Source organism: Gamsiella multidivaricata, assembly GCF_025024155.1.
Source record: "Gamsiella multidivaricata strain RSA 2152 chromosome Unknown BC939scaffold_4, whole genome shotgun sequence".
NCBI classification, from domain to species: Eukaryota; Fungi; Mortierellomycota; class Mortierellomycetes; order Mortierellales; family Mortierellaceae; genus Gamsiella; species Gamsiella multidivaricata.
This window is the reverse complement of record NW_026251712.1, coordinates 553544-573541: the sequence shown is the minus strand read 5'-3', so window position 1 is coordinate 573541 and position 19998 is coordinate 553544. Positions and strand designations below refer to the sequence as shown.

General features: G+C 49.5%; 3 protein-coding genes across 3 annotated transcripts; all 3 read left to right on the top strand.

The window, feature by feature from the left end:
* The first annotated feature begins 771 nt into the window (after positions 1-771).
* Positions 772-3068, top strand: BC939DRAFT_437335 (uncharacterized protein). The gene has a single exon (XM_051553685.1). It carries the CDS (start codon positions 1182-1184, stop codon positions 3009-3011), a length of 1830 nt encoding a protein of 609 aa, XP_051417013.1. The 5' UTR covers positions 772-1181; the 3' UTR covers positions 3012-3068.
* An 8211-nt stretch (positions 3069-11279) lies between these two features.
* On the top strand, positions 11280-11825 carry BC939DRAFT_437328 (uncharacterized protein). The gene has a single exon (XM_051553684.1). It carries the CDS (start codon positions 11481-11483, stop codon positions 11649-11651), a length of 171 nt encoding a protein of 56 aa, XP_051417012.1. The 5' UTR covers positions 11280-11480; the 3' UTR covers positions 11652-11825.
* Positions 11826-15899: 4074 nt separating this feature from the next.
* On the top strand, positions 15900-16445 carry BC939DRAFT_437322 (uncharacterized protein). Its single transcript, XM_051553683.1, has one exon. It carries the CDS (start codon positions 16101-16103, stop codon positions 16269-16271), a length of 171 nt encoding a protein of 56 aa, XP_051417011.1. The 5' UTR covers positions 15900-16100; the 3' UTR covers positions 16272-16445.
* The last annotated feature ends 3553 nt before the right edge of the window (positions 16446-19998 follow it).

Genomic DNA, 19998 nt, shown 5'->3' with positions numbered 1-19998 from the left:
CATCGCCCAAAGTAGTCTATTCATAGTCACCGCCAATCAAACGGCCAAGCACAGTCCTTTTCCCCGTCAATTCCTACTCTCGCTCATTTTCCCCGCAAGTCAAGGGATTGAAAGAAAATATATTTTTTGATTGGTTAGGACACAGTGATAGAAAACGTATTATTCAATGTCCTGCTGGTCAAGTTGGCTTATGGCCAATTGCCGAGCTCAATTCCTCATGGTTTCTGATAAATCCTAGGTTTGGATTCTGAATGACGAACAATTTGCTGGATGCTGACGGCTCACCCATACACATTGGCGACAAATACTTGTATACACCAACACACCAGTCACCGAGCAGACAATCTATGCATCATCGCCTTGTGCAACATGCCTCTTCTTTCATGGTGTCGTTATTGATAGTCTCGGCTAAGACCTTTGCTCGAACGTGAAAATGGAAGGTGAAAAATCATCTTTCAGCAGTAGTTGACCTTTGACTAACATAGTGCCAAGACAAGCATATGTTTCCTAGGCCTATAACCCCTTTTATGTCCCGAACCAACAATTGTAGATCCGGCAGGCAGTGTTTTTATTGTCTTGGCCATTTTGCCATCGACGGCCACACAATATATCGCATATACCTCTTGAGGTATCTTTATTATGCTGTGTACTCAAAGCACACCCTCAATTGCTCGTGCAAGGGCATTTTTGCATGATGAACGCGCGCTGTAGTACGGTTTCCGGATGGTCTATCCAGTGGTCCAGCGTGCGTCGCTTCCCTACCAGCCTTTTTGCAGCCCAAAAATTACATGCTTGCCGTACTGCCGCCCAATTGCCTCGCACAATAAATAGGAATTGCTAAGCTATCCTTTGAACGGCTCACCCACATGGCGAATAACGGATCAAGCTCAGATGTGGAGCACACTCTACTGTTGCGCCGAACGCCAAATGGGAACTGAACCACATAAAAGGGATCCCCACCCCCGACCGAGCGTGCAAAGGCCAGGCGCTCCTTCGTTCCCCATCCCTCTTCAACACAGTCGTCCACTTTCTTATCTCACACCAGCAACCTCATCGCCTTGTCCTTGTAAAGTCATCGCTTCTCTCTTGTCATCCTCACTCTGCGTTTTATTGACCGGCGACTTTGCCGATCTCACATTCGCCAAAGACTTTCGCACTTCTGATTCAACCAGTTTGACAGGATGAACGAATTACCATCGAGCAAAGTTCTGGAGATTCCAGAGATCCTCTGCATGGTCATAGACGTTCTGGACGGGCCGAGCCTCAAGACAGCCTCGCTTGTCTGCAAGGCCTGGCACCGACAAACGCGTTTGATCCTTTGGCGACAACTTGTCATCCCAAAGGACTGGTATAACCACGACCTGACCCCACTCTGGTCCACTCTAGACCGACAGGGCGATGTGATCAGGGTATTGAGTCTCGAACTGTCCACGTCTGCTAAGATGAAGCAAGAGGTAGACATGGAATTAATCAGGAACCAGCTCGCAAGTCTACTCTCCAGAGCACCCAATCTCGAGTCCCTCAACATGCAATTGCCCCGTGATATCAAAAGTAACATCGCCAGAACCATCGCAGCGCACTCCAAACAGCTCAAGCAACTTGAGACCGACATCCTGAACTGGGAATCCGACGACATGGCTGATCTTCTCACTGCCTGTCCGAACCTCCGCCAAATTGCAGGACACAATTTCTCTGGCGACATTCTCAAGGCTATCGCAAGGACACAACCAACCCTCGACAGGCTCGATTGCACACATCCACGGTTCGATGATGAGGAGCTAATCGCATTTGTAAAGCAGTTCCCGGACCTGTTACAGCTCTCTGTCTCGCTACACCAGTTCCTGACGACAAAGGCCCTTATCGGAATCGCACAACATTGCCAGAAGATTGAGCACTTGGGCTTTCATTTCTGTCTGGGTCTACAGTCCGTGGGATTTCAGGCCATCTTTCAGGTGTCCACCAATTTGAGAGTCCTCGATCTAGGCCCTTCAGAAGTCCGGAATCCCGACATCGCTTTGGTAGCGGCACAGTGTCCAAGTCTCGAAACTCTCAAGTTGCCCTTCTGTGCCAATATCACCCATGAAAGCATCATTGCCATCGTACATTCGTGTCAGCATCTCCGACATCTGGATCTCTCATGGTGTGACAAGGTTCTGCTCTCGATCTTTGACATGGAGGCTCCATGGGTTTGTGAAAAACTCCAGTATCTCGACATCTCTGGGATCCACGCCTTATATTCAGTCGAAGCATCAATGGCCTCTGCATTACTTCCGAGCATGTACCACCAGCTCTCGCTCCTGACTCAGCTCCAGCATCTCAAGATCTCGGGGCATGGATTTTCGTTACGCCTGCTAGACTTGGGCCGACCGGCCTTGTCCAATCTGCGACACCTGGAGACACTCGACGTTTCGAAACTAAAGAACCCGATACCATGGAGGGGCATGATTGAGATTGGTAATTTGTTCCCCGGGTTGAAGGAATTCCAGTTCCGAAGCAGTGATGTAATCCCACCAATCTCGGCCGAAGAAAAAGCAGCGATCAGGAACGCGACTGAGAGACACGCCAGAGGGGGTCCATTCACGGCCACACAACCAATGCCTGGAGAGGCATCAGACGAAGCAGGGCCTTCGACGTTAGCCGGAATCTCGTCAGTAGCATCATCAGCAGAAGTAGAAGCAACAACAACAGAAGCTAACATAACACAACCTGCGCCCAAACGCAGGCGATCAAGGTCACCCATACCCTCTCCATCTGGAATGACCCCATCCAACGCAATATCTCCCGCCGCAAATGTTACGCGGGACGATACAGAACCTGTAGTAGAGCAAACGACCGACAGCAGCGATATAGCTGATGAGGATGAGGACCAGCCGATGTCCGGAGTTATGAGGGCGACGCTGCGTTCAGGTCTTGAGATATCATTCCGCATGAACGGCGAGGACGAGGAAGAAGGACCCGATGGTGGCGAAGACATGTGGGGGTTCCCAAACGTTGTGTCGTACTATGGCTAAAGCCAAGATGCATCCCCTTCCCCCCCTCATCCCTGTAAATAAAGCCTATAATTCACCATCCACTTCACCGAGCCTCTCTATCCTTGATATCTTTGAACATGGACTATGGTTTGCACTACCTGTTGGGACTATAACTTGAATCAAACCAGACTGGCATCTAACCTGACGCCATCCGATCCTACAATAGGAGAGCCTTGACCGAGCTCTATCTAACGCCATTATTCCCATCACTCCCACAACCCTGTAAGCCAAGCAATTAGTCCATGAGGGTTCTGCATGGGCGGAAACGAACTGTTCGTTTTCAGGTTTGAACGCGTGCGGTTCGTTTCGCCTTACATGGAAAGTGTTTGCCTTAACGGGAAGGTGTTCGATTTACAGATAGCTTAGTCCAACTCCCCCCCCCCCTAAATCGAACCGTCTGGTTTGACCCAGGCTAATGAACCACATTCTTCAAACCCCCCCCCCGGGACCTGAAATTATGATAAAATACGAATACTCTTTTTTTTTTCTTTATTCTCTTGCTACAGAAAACTCAGAAGGAAACGACCCGCAGACTAAGGAATATTACAGAGCTCATGATAAAAAGGTATACAAAAGCAGTGGTAGATGGTTTATAGATAAAATGAGAAGCGCCTCCTGCTTCCTGTTTTACTCGGCAGGGAGAGGGAAGTAAGGCTCACCCTCGAGAGGGCACAAGTCGTCACGGGTACCCCACCATTGGGGCATGCCAGCATCTCGAATGGTGAAGAGGAAGAACGACAACAGCACCATGAAGGCCGTACCGGAATCGAAGGCAGCCGAGAGAATGTAGGTGAAGCGCAGATGCCAGTCGGGATGGTAGCGACGGGCAAAGAACTGGAAGGCGAAACCAACAGCCAACCAGTTGGTGTAGTGGTAAGCTTGAGCTGGGGGCATCATACCGGTGGCGGCCAACAGCACAGGGATGTGGACATAGTCCAACCAGGTATTGGGGAAGGCCTTCTTGAGGTAGTAGAAGGGGATGGGGAGGACGAAACCGATCAAGAAGAAGTAGTTGATGGCATTGTAGATCGACGAGGGTCCGAACATGCGGTTAGGAGCAATGACACCCCAGATGACTGAGGCAGAGTAGAAGGTGTTGGCCGAGGGGCAGCGGAAATCCTTGGAGGCCTTCGTGCAAACGTTGGGCTGGGAGCTCAAGAGCCAGTTGGCGGTCAACAAGTTGGTCAAACCGGCGATGAAGGTACCGAGGAGCTGAGCCCAAAACATGGCACGAGGAGGAACCTTCATGTAGTGGCCCAACTTCAAGTCAGAGGTGAAGGTCATAGCCTGGGCCATGGAAATGTAACCAAGAGTCTTAAAGGTAACGTTGGCAATAGCACGACCAGGAAGAATATAACCGATAACATACTCAGTGATGATGTTGAGACCAGGCTGCTGGTTGGTGATGGCCTGAATGAGACCAACGGGAAGAGCGAAAATGGCAGCAAGAGCAATGGCCAAGAGAACGCCCCACCAAGGAAGCTTGTAGTCCCAGACCTCACAGGTGATGATGGCAACGGCGGTCATGATGACGAAGAGAGCGGCATACCACCAGTCAGGAACCTCAGGGTAGGCCTGCATGAGCTTGTGATGGATATCCTCAGAGTGATCGCGAGATTGCTTCCACTGGGCAACCAACTTGTGGCGGTGGTACAACCAAGTGTGGGTCATCATGGAGGAGAGACCGGCGAAACCGATACCATAGGTCAAGGCGAAGAAGGTCGAGATACGGAGGGGACCATAGGCCGCGTACTTCTCCTCGTCCAAGACGTTATCGGTCATGATATCCTTAGTGACATATGGAGTACCATCGAGGCGGAAGAGAGAAGGGGTGAGAATAGGGAACCTCTTGGCATCCCACAAGTTGGTATAGTAAGCGATGGGAACCATGATCCAGGCGATCAAGAGGAAACCAAGACCAATGTTGACCTGAGCCCACCAGGGGATAATAAGAGGGGAACCCAAGAAAGAGACGATGTTGTTCCAGTCGAGAGAGATGGCACCGAATCCAAGACCACCAGCACCAGTGAGCTGAGACAGCACCAGGTTGTCAGGCTTGATCCAGCAGATCCAGGCAATGGAGCTGAGGACGGGGAAGAGGAAGCCTGGGATCCAGGCATACAAGAACATGCCGAAGGTGGCAACCAAGAAGAACTTGAAGCGAGACCACTGGCCAGGAGCGAGGTCCTCATCCTTGTGAAGGGTGTTGAACAAAGCGACTTGGACCAAGTTGGCAGGCCAGATCATGGCAGCGGGATAGACAAGGTAGCGACGGAGGACACCAGCCATACCGTAACCCAACATCTGTGTGCAGAGAATGAGAAGGAAGTTGGCGAGGAAACCGAAATCCTCGTTGTAGAAGACCTTCTGGATGACAGTGATATCGACGGCATAGGCGGTACCACCGGCACAGTTAGCAGTCAAGGCAACCAAGACGTGCTCCTTGATGGAGAAAGGACCAGGGTTGAGACGGCCAGCGGGGAGGATGCGCGCCATGAATTTACCGAAGGGGTAGGACAGCAGCTGGATGACCAGGGTGGAAATGGTCATGGGATGGGAACGGAACCAGCTATAAAGTATTCACAGAAGACATAAAATAAACGTCAGTGTCAAACACTGCAAGGGTGCACTCTGCTGCATCGTGAGCGGGAGATGGGCGTTGAGAGAGAGCAGGAGCGGCAAACTTACAAGAACTGGTTGAAGAAGGAGAGGATGAGGGAGAAGATGACAGCCATCACATAGTAACGGAAGGTCATGACGGGGAGGGAGGGATCATCCTTGTTGGAGACGATGGCAGCAACCTCGGGGATGGGGGAGTTTTCTTCTTCTTCGAGGACGACGGACGAGCGCTCGATATCGAGCTTCTCGTCGATGAACTCCTTGTCAGCGGGGTAATCGTGTTTCTGCTCGGACATGGCGGGCAGGGTTGTGGTCACTCAGACGGAGGACAGGGGATGGGAGGAGCGGGGGAGGAGGAAGAGAGGGTCAAGGAGAGCAGGGGGGATGGGGGGTCGGTGGCGATCTGCAGTCAAAGACAAGGGAATGAAAGGAGTCCGGGGAGGGCGTCCTTTTATAGGAAAGGGAGGGGTTCAAGAAAGGGCTGTTGCTCGGTGTTGGTGCGAAATGCAGGTGGAATCTTATTCGACTGTACGCATGGGTGTGCAGGCGGGGGGAGAGGAGGGGGGAGAGGAGGGGACGGAATCCGGTCGTTGTGGGAAAGGGGCAACCAATTCGGGAGTGTCTGGCCTTGACCATCGCCCACTTTGACGACTTCGATATGCGAGGACCCTAGTGGAAAGTACTTTAAACAGCTCTGTGAGTTCTGGTCATTAGGGTAATCTACAGTCCGCTATGACTGAATCGAACTTAATTCTCTCCCCTCTGCTCAAGACTGTAAGCTTATTTTCTTTTTTGGTCCCTCCCTCGGTAACGGATGTTGATTGGTGTGTGTGTGTCCAGTATGTGAGCGGCAGCACCGCAGCACACGCGCATAATAATATCCCTCCCTGTAAACAAACAATACACTCCATGACAAACCCAACCCGTAAACTGTAAAACAGTAAAACACCGAAGTAAAAGCAATAAAATGGAAGGTTCGATCAAATCTGTAATCAACACGGAAATAGTCTTCGTTGTGAATGAATAAACGGCTAGGGGTTTATAGTCTGAGCTACTGCAATGCGCTGCACTGCACACACAATCCTGGGTAACGTACAACAGTACGTCAACACCCGTCTTCTTTCCATTTACCTTATTTTCTTGCTACATGTGTTTCTTGGGTGCGTGCACCATCCTGAAAGCCCTTCGCCCCTTTCCCTGGGCCATCATCGCCGGGGTTTAATGTCATGCAAAAGCACTGCGAACGGTACCTTTTTCATTTTTCACTAACATTCGTTTTAACCGAAACTTTACCTCTTCACTCTATCGAACGCAATCCCCCTTTCATCTCTCCATCTTTCTTTAACTTCCTTCATCGAGACCTGTCTCTGGGTGCCCCCTCTGAGCATTCCCTTTCATCTTCCCATGCTTCTTCTTCCTGGGAAAGTAAAATAGACGGGTAAAAGAGTAGCGTCGATCCTATAGCCCTTCCAATAAGAGCGGCACAGAAACCGGTTGGTGTCTCTCGCAAGGTCCCTCCTTCTTTTTTTTTTAATATTATCTTAAGTAATATACTTGTGTAGCTATACCTTCGCTCACTTCTAACGTAACGCCGCAAAACTACATCAGTTGGCAATACTCTTCGTGCCTAAGCAGCTCTAGAAAATAAAAAAGATAATAGTGCTTGAATTCGAACTGCTTAACAAATTCTCGATCAATATCGTGCCCTGTGCAAGTGCATCGTCAGAAAACATTGTCAAGATGAATTGGCGAATTAAGCGTGCCATTGCATGGGTGTAATCGACGCTGCCGTCTCAACTGCCTTTCATATTTATAAAAAAAAGGCATCCTCACCCGCTTTAGTGCGCCTTCCAAAAGCAGATTTGGATCGTCCAAATTAGGATTTTAAGGTTAGATCTGGCGATCATTTTTGGAAGCATGGACCCTCTGGACACCATCTCGATTTAACAGAGTAAATCCAAATCGGGACAGATGTCGTATGCCTCAATTGTGGACATTAGGACAGAGAACAGCCTCAAAAAATATTGCGTACGACAAAGATCAACAATTTTCTTTATTTAAAGTATTTTTTTTATATTAATAAAGAATTAAAAGCAACGACTACCCGTTAGTAGGCAGGGGCAACTGGCGTAGCTGGGTAGTAGGACTTGCTCTCGAGAGGGCACAAGTCGCCACGGGTACCCCACCACTCGACCATCTCAGCGTCACGGATGGTGAAGATGAAGAACGACAACAGCACCATGAAGGCAACACCAGAGTCAAACGCAGCCGACAACACATACGTGAAACGCAAGTGCCACTCGGGATGGTAGCGACGGGCAAAGAACTGGAAGGCGAAACCAACAGCCAACCAGTTGGTGTACTGGTAAGCTTGAGCTGGGGGCATCATACCGGTGGAGGACAGCAACACAGGGATGTGGACATAGTCCAACCAAGTATTGGGGAAGGCCTTCTTGAGGTAGTAGAAGGGGATGGGGAGGACGAAACCGATCAAGAAGAAGTAGTTGATGGTGTTATACATCGACGAGGCTCCGAACATGCGGTTGGGTGAGATGACACCCCAGATGACCGAGGCAGAGTAGAAGGTGGTGGCTAAAGGGCAAGAGAAGATCTCGTTATCGACGCAAACACCTTCCTGGGAGCTTAAGAGCCAGTTGGCAGTCAACAGGTTGACGAGACCAGCAATGACGGTACCGAGGAGCTGAGCCCAGAACATGGCACGAGGAGGGACCTTCATGTAGTGACCCAACTTCAAGTCAGAGGTGAAGGTCATAGCCTGGGCCATGGAAATGTAACCAAGAGTCTTAAAGGTAACGTTGGCAATAGCACGACCAGGAAGAATATAACCGATAACATACTCAGTGATGATGTTGAGACCAGGCTGCTGGTTGGTGATGGCCTGAATGAGACCAACGGGAAGAGCGAAAATGGCAGCAAGAGCAATGGCCAAGAGAACGCCCCACCAAGGGAGCTTATAGTCCCAAATCTCGCAGGTGATGATGGCAACGGCGGTCATGATGATGAAGAGAGCGGCATACCACCAGTCAGGAACCTCAGGGTAGGCCTGCATGAGCTTGTGATGGATATCCTCAGAGTGATCGCGAGATTGCTTCCATTGGGCAACCAACTTGTGGCGGTGGTACAACCAAGTGTGGGTGATCATGGAGGAGAGACCGGCGAAACCGATACCATAGGTCAAGGCGAAGAAGGTCGAGATACGGAGGGGACCATAGGCCTCGTACTTAGCCTCATCCAAGATATTGTTGGTCAGAATAGCGGTGGTATTGTACCTCTGGCCATTGTCACGGAACAGACTTGAGGTAAGGATAGGGAACTTCTTGGCCTCCCACAAGTTGGTGTAGTAGGCAATAGGAACCAGGACCCAGGCCATCAGGAAGAAACCGAGGGCAATGTTGACCTGAGCCCACCAGGGGACGATCAAAGGAGAACCCAAGAAGGAAACGATGTTGTTCCAGTCGAGAGAGATGGCACCGAATCCAAGACCACCAGCACCAGTGAGCTGAGACAGCACCAGGTTGTCAGGCTTGATCCAGCAGATCCAGGCAATGGAGCTGAGGACGGGGAAAATAAAGCCAGGAAGCCAGGCATACAAGAACATGCCGAAGGTAGCAATCAAGAAGAACTTGAAGCGAGACCACTGGCCAGGAGCGAGGTCCTCATCCTTGTGAAGGGTGTTGAACAAAGCGACTTGGACCAAGTTGGCAGGCCAGATCATGGCAGCGGGGTAGACAAGGTAGCGACGGAGGACACCAGCCATACCGTAACCCAACATCTGTGTGCAGAGAACGAGGAGGAAGTTGGCAAGGAAACCAAAGTCTTCATGGTAGAAGACCTTCTGGATGACAGTGATATCGACGGCATAGGCAGTACCACCGGCACAGTTAGCAGTCAAGGCAACCAAGACGTGCTCCTTGATGGAGAATGGACCAGGGTTGAGACGACCAGCAGGGAGGACACGAGCCATGAATTTACCGAAGGGGTAGGACAGCAGCTGGATGACCAGGGTGGAGATGGTCATGGGATGGTTGCGGAACCAGCTGTGGGTCGTCCACAAAAAAAAAAAGAGACGGGGTGGTCAGAATCACTATTAAAAACATGTATCAATAGAAACCAAAGGTGGTAGGTGACTTACAAGAACTGGTTAAAGAAGGAGAGGATGACGGAGAAGACGACGGCCATCACATAGTAACGGAAGGTCATCACAGGGACACTGGGATCATCCTTGTTGGAGACGATGGCAGCGACCTCAGGGATGGGGGAGTTTTCTTCTTCATCAAGGACGACGGACGAGCGCTCGATATCGAGCTTCTCGTCGACGAGGTCCTTGTCAGCGGGGTATTCGTGTTTTTGTTCGGTTGCCATGTCAAAAGTGTTTTAGACAGGACTGTAGTGTAGGGGGAGAAAGAGGGAAGAAGAGGTCAGGGAACGAGTGGGCTGGCAAAGACAAAGAGCTTCATGGAAACGAGGGCACGGCATCCTTTTATACTGATGGCTGTTGGGGGAAATGGGCGGATGGACAGACGATTCAAACGCCAAAAGTGAGAATGTATCCCGGTAAATGAAGGCGGAGAGGAAATGTCCACAGGCCTCAATGTTCCCGAGAGGCGTCTGGACGAGAAAACCGCTGAATTGTCATGCTAATGCAGCGACGCGTCTTTTGTTTCCTAATAGGTACTGAGATGGACATCTCTCCCACCAATAGGATCTCCATCCAGATCTATCATAAACTTTAACTGAGGCAAACAGAATAGGATCTGATCATTTCCATCAGTCGAACGTATCCATCCTATCGGCACCGTCCCTTGTGGGGACAGGAAGGCTAGGTCGAATATGGTTGTTAGTGTTAAACTAGTCTTTACTGTCTCTGACCGGAGCACAGCGCTTTTCTCTCTCTGCTCTCGTAATAAAATGGGTTGTATTTATAACTGACTGAGTGGTATTATCAGATATGAGAGGGTTCTTTATTTTCAAACGGAGCAGCATTCTTATAGCATACATTGCTCTAGTCGTGACTAATATAATACAGCTAATAAGTGTGTGTCTGATAAAACGCGTTCCTTTGACAAGCGCAATATTTCTTTTATGCTGATTCCTTATGACAGCAGGCCGATGCTTGCTTGTCCTAATAGGTAAGAGAAAGGACGATTGCCGCAGACGACTGTATCCCTGGTGCGAGTATGTGTGTACTGTACATTAGAACGGTACTATATTACTGTACAGGCAAGCCTTCCATCGAACACCATCATGAATGAATGTATGCAATAGGCGAGGATGTTGTATTGAATGCAGCCAGGGTTTGAGGGTGCGGACGAAGTGCCTTGCCTGTTGAAATAAGCGTCAGTTCCTCATTGGCTCGGATGTAGACCCGGAACTTATCCGAGGAAAGTAGAAAACAATTTTTTTGCCCAAGTATGGCCTTTGCAAATTCTCGTACATTTGCCATACAAGAGCAAAGTGAGTTCTCTTTAAGTTATTTCTATGCCACGCTACTGCTGCTGGTGCCGTATGCCATCCCATAATAGGGCCCGTTTACCCTTCTTGGTTTTTTCCCCTATAAAACGGCAGCACTCCTCTTGCTACCCCTCCATGAATTCTCCATTCGCTATCCGTACTCTTCATACATACCGCGCGCATATTTTCTTCACCTAGATTCCTCTGCGTCCTCCTTCTCCTCCATCGCTATCTCTCATTGCTCCTCTACCCTACGCTGCATACAAATATCCTTCACTCTCTATTCAACACACCAGCATCCATCCATTGACCATTCCACTCCTCACCATGCCAACATCCTCTCACTGATCCCTCAGCATGCAAACATCCTCCTTGATCCACACAGCTGCACACATCCCACTCCAACACCCTACCAACCAACACGCGTCAGCACCATCAATTACCCACATACACACACGCACCACGTTTTACCGCACACAACCTCCTCCCTCACCCAACAAGCATATCAACAAAAACTCTCCATCATGACCCCTCGTCCCACATCACCAATGCACAGCACACCTGTCCTTTCTTACCACCCTCCATCCGACGATAAATAATCCTGCGTTAATAGCCACGGTCAGGTCATCACATTGTTAAGTTCAAATGTCGTTTAGTTGTGAAACAAATAGTGTCTGTGTCATAGCACAGACGCGTGGAAGCATCGCACACATACACACACATACACACACACACACACACACTCGAACTGCAACACGCGTCTACTACCCAATTCAACACCATGCTGCAGTCTCCAGGATATAAATGAAGAACAGTTCATTTAGATCACTGTAGACAAACTACAGTACAAAGAGAGATCATATCATATCATATCATTTTTTTTTGTTTACGCGCATCATTTTTAATTAGAGGTATAGTTTGATAAATAAACTGATGTTGTAAAAAAAAAGATTACAAGCTTCGACTGAAAGGCCCTTTATTGGCACATTTCATTTCAATGCAGCAACTGCTTAGGCAGTGGGGGGATAGTAGGACTTGCTCTCGAGAGGGCACAAGTCGCCACGGGTACCCCACCACTCGACCATCTCAGCGTCACGGATGGTGAAGATGAAGAACGACAACAGCACCATGAAGGCAACACCAGAGTCAAACGCAGCCGACAACACATACGTGAAACGCAAGTGCCACTCGGGATGGTAGCGACGGGCAAAGAACTGGAAGGCGAAACCGAGAGCCAACCAGTTGGTGTAGTGGTAAGCTTGAGCTGGGGGCATCATACCGGTGGCGGCCAGTAACACAGGGATGTGGACATAGTCCAACCAGGTATTGGGGAAGGCCTTCTTGAGGTAGTAGAAGGGGATGGGGAGGACGAAACCGATCAAGAAGAAGTAGTTGATGGCGTTGTACATCGACGAGGCTCCGAACATACGGTTGGGTGAGATGACACCCCAGATGACTGAGGCAGAGTAGAAGGTGGTGGCTGAAGGACAAGAGAAGATCTCGTTATCGACGCAAACACCTTCCTGGGAGCTTAAGAGCCAGTTGGCAGTCAACAGGTTGACGAGACCAGCAATGACGGTACCGAGGAGCTGAGCCCAAAACATGGCACGAGGAGGGACCTTCATGTAGTGACCCAACTTCAAGTCAGAGGTGAAGGTCATAGCCTGGGCCATGGAAATGTAACCAAGAGTCTTGAAGGTAACGTTGGCAATGGGACGACCAGGAAGAATATAACCGATAACATACTCAGTGATGATGTTGAGACCAGGCTGCTGGTTGGTGATGGCCTGAATGAGACCAACGGGAAGAGCGAAAATGGCAGCAAGAGCAATGGCCAAGAGAACGCCCCACCAAGGGAGCTTATAGTCCCAAATCTCGCAGGTGATGATGGCAACGGCGGTCATGATGATGAAGAGAGCGGCATACCACCAGTCAGGAACCTCAGGGTAGGCCTGCATGAGCTTGTGATGGATATCTTCAGAGTGGGTGCGCGACTGCTTCCATTGGGCAACCAACTTGTGGCGGTGGTACAACCAAGTGTGGGTCATCATGGACGCGAGACCGGCGAAACCGATACCATAGGTCAAGGCGAAGAAGGTCGAGATACGGAGGGGACCATAGGCCTCGTACTTAACCTCATCCAAGACGTTGTTGGTCAGAATTTCGGTGGTATTGTACTTATGACCATTGTCACGGAACAAACTTGGGGTAAGGATAGGGAACTTCTTGGCCTCCCACAAGTTGGTGTAGTAGGCAATAGGAACCAGGACCCAGGCCATCAGGAAGAAACCGAGGGCAATGTTGACCTGAGCCCACCAGGGGACGATCAAAGGAGAACCCAAGAAGGAAACGATGTTGTTCCAGTCGAGAGAGATGGCACCGAATCCAAGACCACCAGCACCAGTGAGCTGAGACAGCACCAGGTTGTCAGGCTTGATCCAGCAGATCCAAGCAATGGAGCTGAGGACGGGGAAGAGGAAGCCTGGGATCCACTGGTACAGGAACATGGCCAAGGTAGCAACCAAGAAGAACTTGAAGCGAGACCACTGGCCAGGAGCGAGGTCCTCATCCTGGTGAAGGGTATTGAACAAAGCGACTTGGACCAAGTTGGCAGGCCAGATCATGGCAGCGGGGTAGACAAGGTAGCGACGGAGGACACCAGCCATACCGTAACCCAACATCTGTGTGCAGAGAATGAGAAGGAAGTTGGCAAGGAAACCAAAGTCTTCATGGTAGAAGACCTTCTGGATGACAGTGATATCGACGGCATAGGCAGTACCACCGGCACAGTTGGCAGTCAAGGCAACCAAGACGTGCTCCTTGATGGAGAATGGACCAGGGTTGAGACGACCAGCAGGGAGGACACGAGCCATGAATTTACCGAAGGGGTAGGACAGCAGCTGGATGACCAGGGTGGAGATGGTCATGGGATGGTTGCGGAACCAGCTGTGGGTCGTCCACAAAAAAAAAAGAGACGGGGTGGTCAGAATCACTATTAAAAACATATATCAATAGAAACCAAAGGTGGTAGGTGACTTACAAGAACTGGTTAAAGAAGGAGAGGATGACGGAGAAGACGACGGCCATCACATAGTAACGGAAGGTCATCACAGGGACACTGGGATCATCCTTGTTGGAGACGATGGCAGCGACCTCAGGGATGGGGGAGTTTTCTTCTTCATCAAGGACGACGGACGAGCGCTCGATATCGAGCTTCTCGTCGACGAGGTCCTTGTCAGCGGGGTATTCGTGTTTTTGTTCGGTTGCCATGTCAAAAGTGTTTTAGACAGGACTGTAGTGTAGGGGGAGAAAGAGGGAAGAAGGAAGTGGGAGAGGTCAGGGAGCGAGTGGGCTGGCGAAGACAAAGAACTTCATGGGAACGAGGGCACGGCACTCTTTTATACTGACGGCTGTTGGGAAGAATGGGCGGATGGGCGGACGATCCAAACGCCAGATTTTTTTGTACTTTTGGATTCAAATGGGCATGGCGATGGGGCAGAATAGAAGTCAATTTCTGTTAAAGTGAGAAAAATGGCTCGACTCAATTCAAGGGAAGATAAAAATTTCCTCTATGCTTTTTGTGTTCGCATTCGTGGACGTTGGCACAAAATCCATGCAAAATAAATTATATTTTATCGTGGAAATATTTGAGTAGTGCCAGTATGTATCCTGGTAAATGAAGGCGGAGAGGGAATGTCCACAGACCTCAATGTTCCCGAGTGGCGTCTGGACGAGAAAATCACTCATTTGTGCATATTGTAACATGAATAGTCATGCTAATGCAGCGACGCGTCTATTGTTTCCTAGTAAGTACTGGGATGGACATCTTTTTCACCAATAGGATCTCTATCCAGATCTATCATAGAGTTTGTCTGATTACAGCCCTGTTTGCCCTGGGAACTCTGAGGCAAACAGAGTAGTACCAGATCATTTCCATCAGTCGAACGTATCCATCCTATCGGCACCGTCCCTTGTGGGGACAGGAAGGCTAGGTCGAATATGGTTGTTAGTGTTAAACTAGTCTTTACTGTCTCTGACCGGAGCACAGCGCTTTTCTCTCTCTGCTCTCGTAATAAAATGGGTTGTATTTATAACTGACTGAGTGGTATTATCAGATATGAGAGGGTTCTTTATTTTCAAACGGAGCAGCATTCTTATAGCATACATTGCTCTAGTCGTGACTAATATAATACAGCTAATAAGTGTGTGTCTGATAAAACGCGTTCCTTTGACAAGCGCAATATTTCTTTTATGCTGATTCCTTATGACAGCAGGCCGATGCTTGCTTGTCCTAATAGGTAAGAGAAAGGACGATTGCCGCAGACGACTGTATCCCTGGTGCGAGTATGTGTGTACTGTACATTAGAACGGTACTATATTACTGTACAGGCAAGCCTTCCATCGAACACCATCATGAATGAATGTATGCAATAGGCGAGGATGTTGTATTGAATGCAGCCAGGGTTTGAGGGTGCGGACGAAGTGCCTTGCCTGTTGAAATAAGCGTCAGTTCCTCATTGGCTCGGATGTAGACCCGGAACTTATCCGAGGAAAGTAGAAAACAATTTTTTTGCCCAAGTATGGCCTTTGCAAATTCTCGTACATTTGCCATACAAGAGCAAAGTGAGTTCTCTTTAAGTTATTTCTATGCCACGCTACTGCTGCTGGTGCCGTATGCCATCCCATAATAGGGCCCGTTTACCCTTCTTGGTTTTTTCCCCTATAAAACGGCAGCACTCCTCTTGCTACCCCTCCATGAATTCTCCATTCGCTATCCGTACTCTTCATACATACCGCGCGCATATTTTCTTCACCTAGATTCCTCTGCGTCCTCCTTCTCCTCCATCGCTATCTCTCATTGCTCCTCTACCCTACGCTGCATACAAATATCCTTCACTCTCTATTCAACACACCAGCATCCATCCATTGACCATTCCACTCCTCACCATGCCAACATCCTCTCACTGATCCCTCAGCATGCAAACATCCTCCTTGATCCACACAGCTGCACACATCCCACTCCAACACCCTACCAACCAACACGCGTCAGCACCATCAATTACCCACATACACACACGCACCACGTTTTACCGCACACAACCTCCTCCCTCACCCAACAAGCATATCAACAAAAACTCTCCATCATGACCCCTCGTCCCACATCACCAATGCACAGCACACCTGTCCTTTCTTACCACCCTCCATCCGACGATAAATAATCCTGCGTTAATAGCCACGGTCAGGTCATCACATTGTTAAGTTCAAATGTCGTTTAGTTGTGAAACAAATAGTGTCTGTGTCATAGCACAGACGCGTGGAAGCATCGCACACATACACACACATACACACACACACACACACACTCGAACTGCAACACGCGTCTACTACCCAATTCAACACCATGCTGCAGTCTCCAGGATATAAATGAAGAACAGTTCATTTAGATCACTGTAGACAAACTACAGTACAAAGAGAGATCATATCATATCATATCATTTTTTTTTGTTTACGCGCATCATTTTTAATTAGAGGTATAGTTTGATAAATAAACTGATGTTGTAAAAAAAAAGATTACAAGCTTCGACTGAAAGGCCCTTTATTGGCACATTTCATTTCAATGCAGCAACTGCTTAGGCAGTGGGGGGATAGTAGGACTTGCTCTCGAGAGGGCACAAGTCGCCACGGGTACCCCACCACTCGACCATCTCAGCGTCACGGATGGTGAAGATGAAGAACGACAACAGCACCATGAAGGCAACACCAGAGTCAAACGCAGCCGACAACACATACGTGAAACGCAAGTGCCACTCGGGATGGTAGCGACGGGCAAAGAACTGGAAGGCGAAACCGAGAGCCAACCAGTTGGTGTAGTGGTAAGCTTGAGCTGGGGGCATCATACCGGTGGCGGCCAGTAACACAGGGATGTGGACATAGTCCAACCAGGTATTGGGGAAGGCCTTCTTGAGGTAGTAGAAGGGGATGGGGAGGACGAAACCGATCAAGAAGAAGTAGTTGATGGCGTTGTACATCGACGAGGCTCCGAACATACGGTTGGGTGAGATGACACCCCAGATGACTGAGGCAGAGTAGAAGGTGTTGGCCGAGGGGCAAGAGAAAACCTCGTTGTCCTTGCAGACACCCTTCTGGGAGCTCATGAGCCAGTTAGCAGTCAACAAGTTGACGAGACCAGCAATGACGGTACCGAGGAGCTGAGCCCAGAACATGGCACGAGGAGGGACCTTCATGTAGTGACCCAACTTCAAGTCAGAGGTGAAGGTCATAGCCTGGGCCATGGAAATGTAACCAAGAGTCTTGAAGGTAACGTTGGCAATGGGACGACCAGGAAGAATATAACCGATAACATACTCAGTGATGATGTTGAGACCAGGCTGCTGGTTGGTGATGGCCTGAATGAGACCAACGGGAAGAGAGAAAATGGCAGCGATGGCAATGGCCAAGAGAACGCCCCACCAAGGGAGCTTGTAGTCCCAAACCTCGCAGATGATGATGGCAACAATGGACATGATGACGAAGAGAGCGGCATACCACCAGTCGGGAACCTCAGGGTAGGCCTGCATGAGCTTGTGATGGATATCTTCAGAGTGATCGCGAGATTGCTTCCACTGGGCAACCAACTTGTGGCGGTGGTACAACCAAGTGTGGGTGATCATGGAGGAGAGACCGGCGAAACCGATACCATAGGTCAAGGCGAAGAAGGTCGAGATACGGAGGGGACCATAGGCCTCGTACTTAGCCTCATCCAAGATGTTGTCGGTAAGAATAGAAAGAGGCTTGTATTTGGCACCATTGTCACGGAACAAACTTGGGGTAAGGATAGGGAACTTCTTGGCCTCCCACAAGTTGGTGTAGTAAGCGATGGGAACCATGACCCAGGCGATCAGGAAGAAACCGAGGGCAATGTTGACCTGAGCCCACCAGGGGACGATCAAAGGAGAACCCAAGAAGGAAACGATGTTGTTCCAGTCGAGAGAGATGGCACCGAATCCAAGACCACCAGCACCAGTGAGCTGAGACAGCACCAGGTTGTCAGGCTTGATCCAGCAGATCCAAGCAATGGAGCTGAGGACGGGGAAGAGGAAGCCTGGGATCCACTGGTACAGGAACATGGCCAAGGTAGCAACCAAGAAGAACTTGAAGCGAGACCACTGGCCAGGAGCGAGGTCCTCATCCTTGTGAAGGGTGTTGAACAAAGCGACTTGGACCAAGTTGGCAGGCCAGATCATGGCAGCGGGGTAGACAAGGTAGCGACGGAGGACACCAGCCATACCGTAACCCAACATCTGTGTGCAGAGAATGAGAAGGAAGTTGGCGAGGAAACCGAAATCCTGCTCATAGAAGATCTTCTGGATGACAATGATATCGACGGCATAGGCAGTACCACCGGCACAGTTGGCAGTCAAGGCAACCAAGACGTGCTCCTTAATGTTAAAGGGACCAGGGTTGAGACGACCAGCAGGAAGGACACGAGCCATGAATTTACCGAAGGGATAGGACAACAACTGGATGACCAGGGTGGAGATGGTCATGGGCTGAGTGCGGAACCAGCTGTGTGATGTAACATAAGGATACGAAATGAGTATTCATTTTTTCCTGGTTCAAGTTCGGTAATGTGAATCAAAGGCGAGCAAAAGATGAGCAGGAGAACAGGATACAGGAGTGGCGAACTTACAAGAACTGGTTGAAGAAGGAGAGGATGACGGAGAAGATGACAGCCATGACCCAGAAACGGAAGGTCAGGACAGGGGTGCTAGGATCATCCTTGTTGGAGACGATGGCAGCAACCTCGGGAATAGGGGAGTTTTCTTCTTCTTCGAGGATGACGGACGAGCGCTCGATATCGAGCTTCTCGTCGATAAACTCCTTGTCAGCGGGGTAATCGTGTTTCTGCTCGGACATGGCGGGCAGGGTTGTGGTCACTCAGACGGAGGACAGGGAATGGAGGGAGGGGAAGAGGGTCTTGGAAGTGAGGGGAGTACGAGGTGGTTACAGCCGTAGACAAGGGTTCAAACGATTCGGGGGAGTGAGGTGGGTTTTATAGCACAATGAGAAAAGCACTGAGCATAGAGCGTCATTCAGCCAGTGCTGCAGTAGTAGACCTCATCCTCGGCCATGGCTCTTCACGGTCTTTGCGTTTCAGTATTGAGTCAAAACATACACTAATAGACAAGCATTCGCTGTAAAGTATTGCCATGAAGACTTTCGTCTCGCTGAGATGAGAGATAGAATCTTAATACAACAGGATAGAATGATATGTTTTGCTCTCTCTTTCGTCGTCCTGGGATTCGTCAAAGCCCTGCCTAGGGTTCGTGATTTGTTGTGGTGGACAGGGCAGTGGTGAATCAAGTGTCCAGAAGAGTTGTTTGTTGTTGTTTACATGGTTCTGGTCCATTTAGGTTGTTTACTCTGTCAAACGGACATAAACAGACTGAATGAGCATCGATGGAAGACCTTCTGCTAGGACTGCAGTAGGAGTCTGGGCCGCCGTTCCCCAAAAGAGACTGGCCAGTGGACGAATGGACGGAAAAGGTCCAGCAAAGTGCAGCTCGACGCTCATTTTTGGAAACACCTTAAACTCGGTTGAACACCTTAATCCATCTTTGGTCCCATTGGTCAGTAGGGCCTGCAGATCCACGAGGACATGCTTCTGTCCATATGGCTTTCCATTCATGGGCCAGTGAGCTTGTCCAACTGGCCACATCCTGACTACAGTAGAGACTACGCTAGCTATACCTCTACTCACCCTTCCTAGTAATATTACTTCCAAGGCTAACATTTTCACAATGGTATGCCATACCGCTTCTTTTTTTTTTATTATCCTACCTTACTCTATCTCATCTTAAAAAAAAAAAGCGGC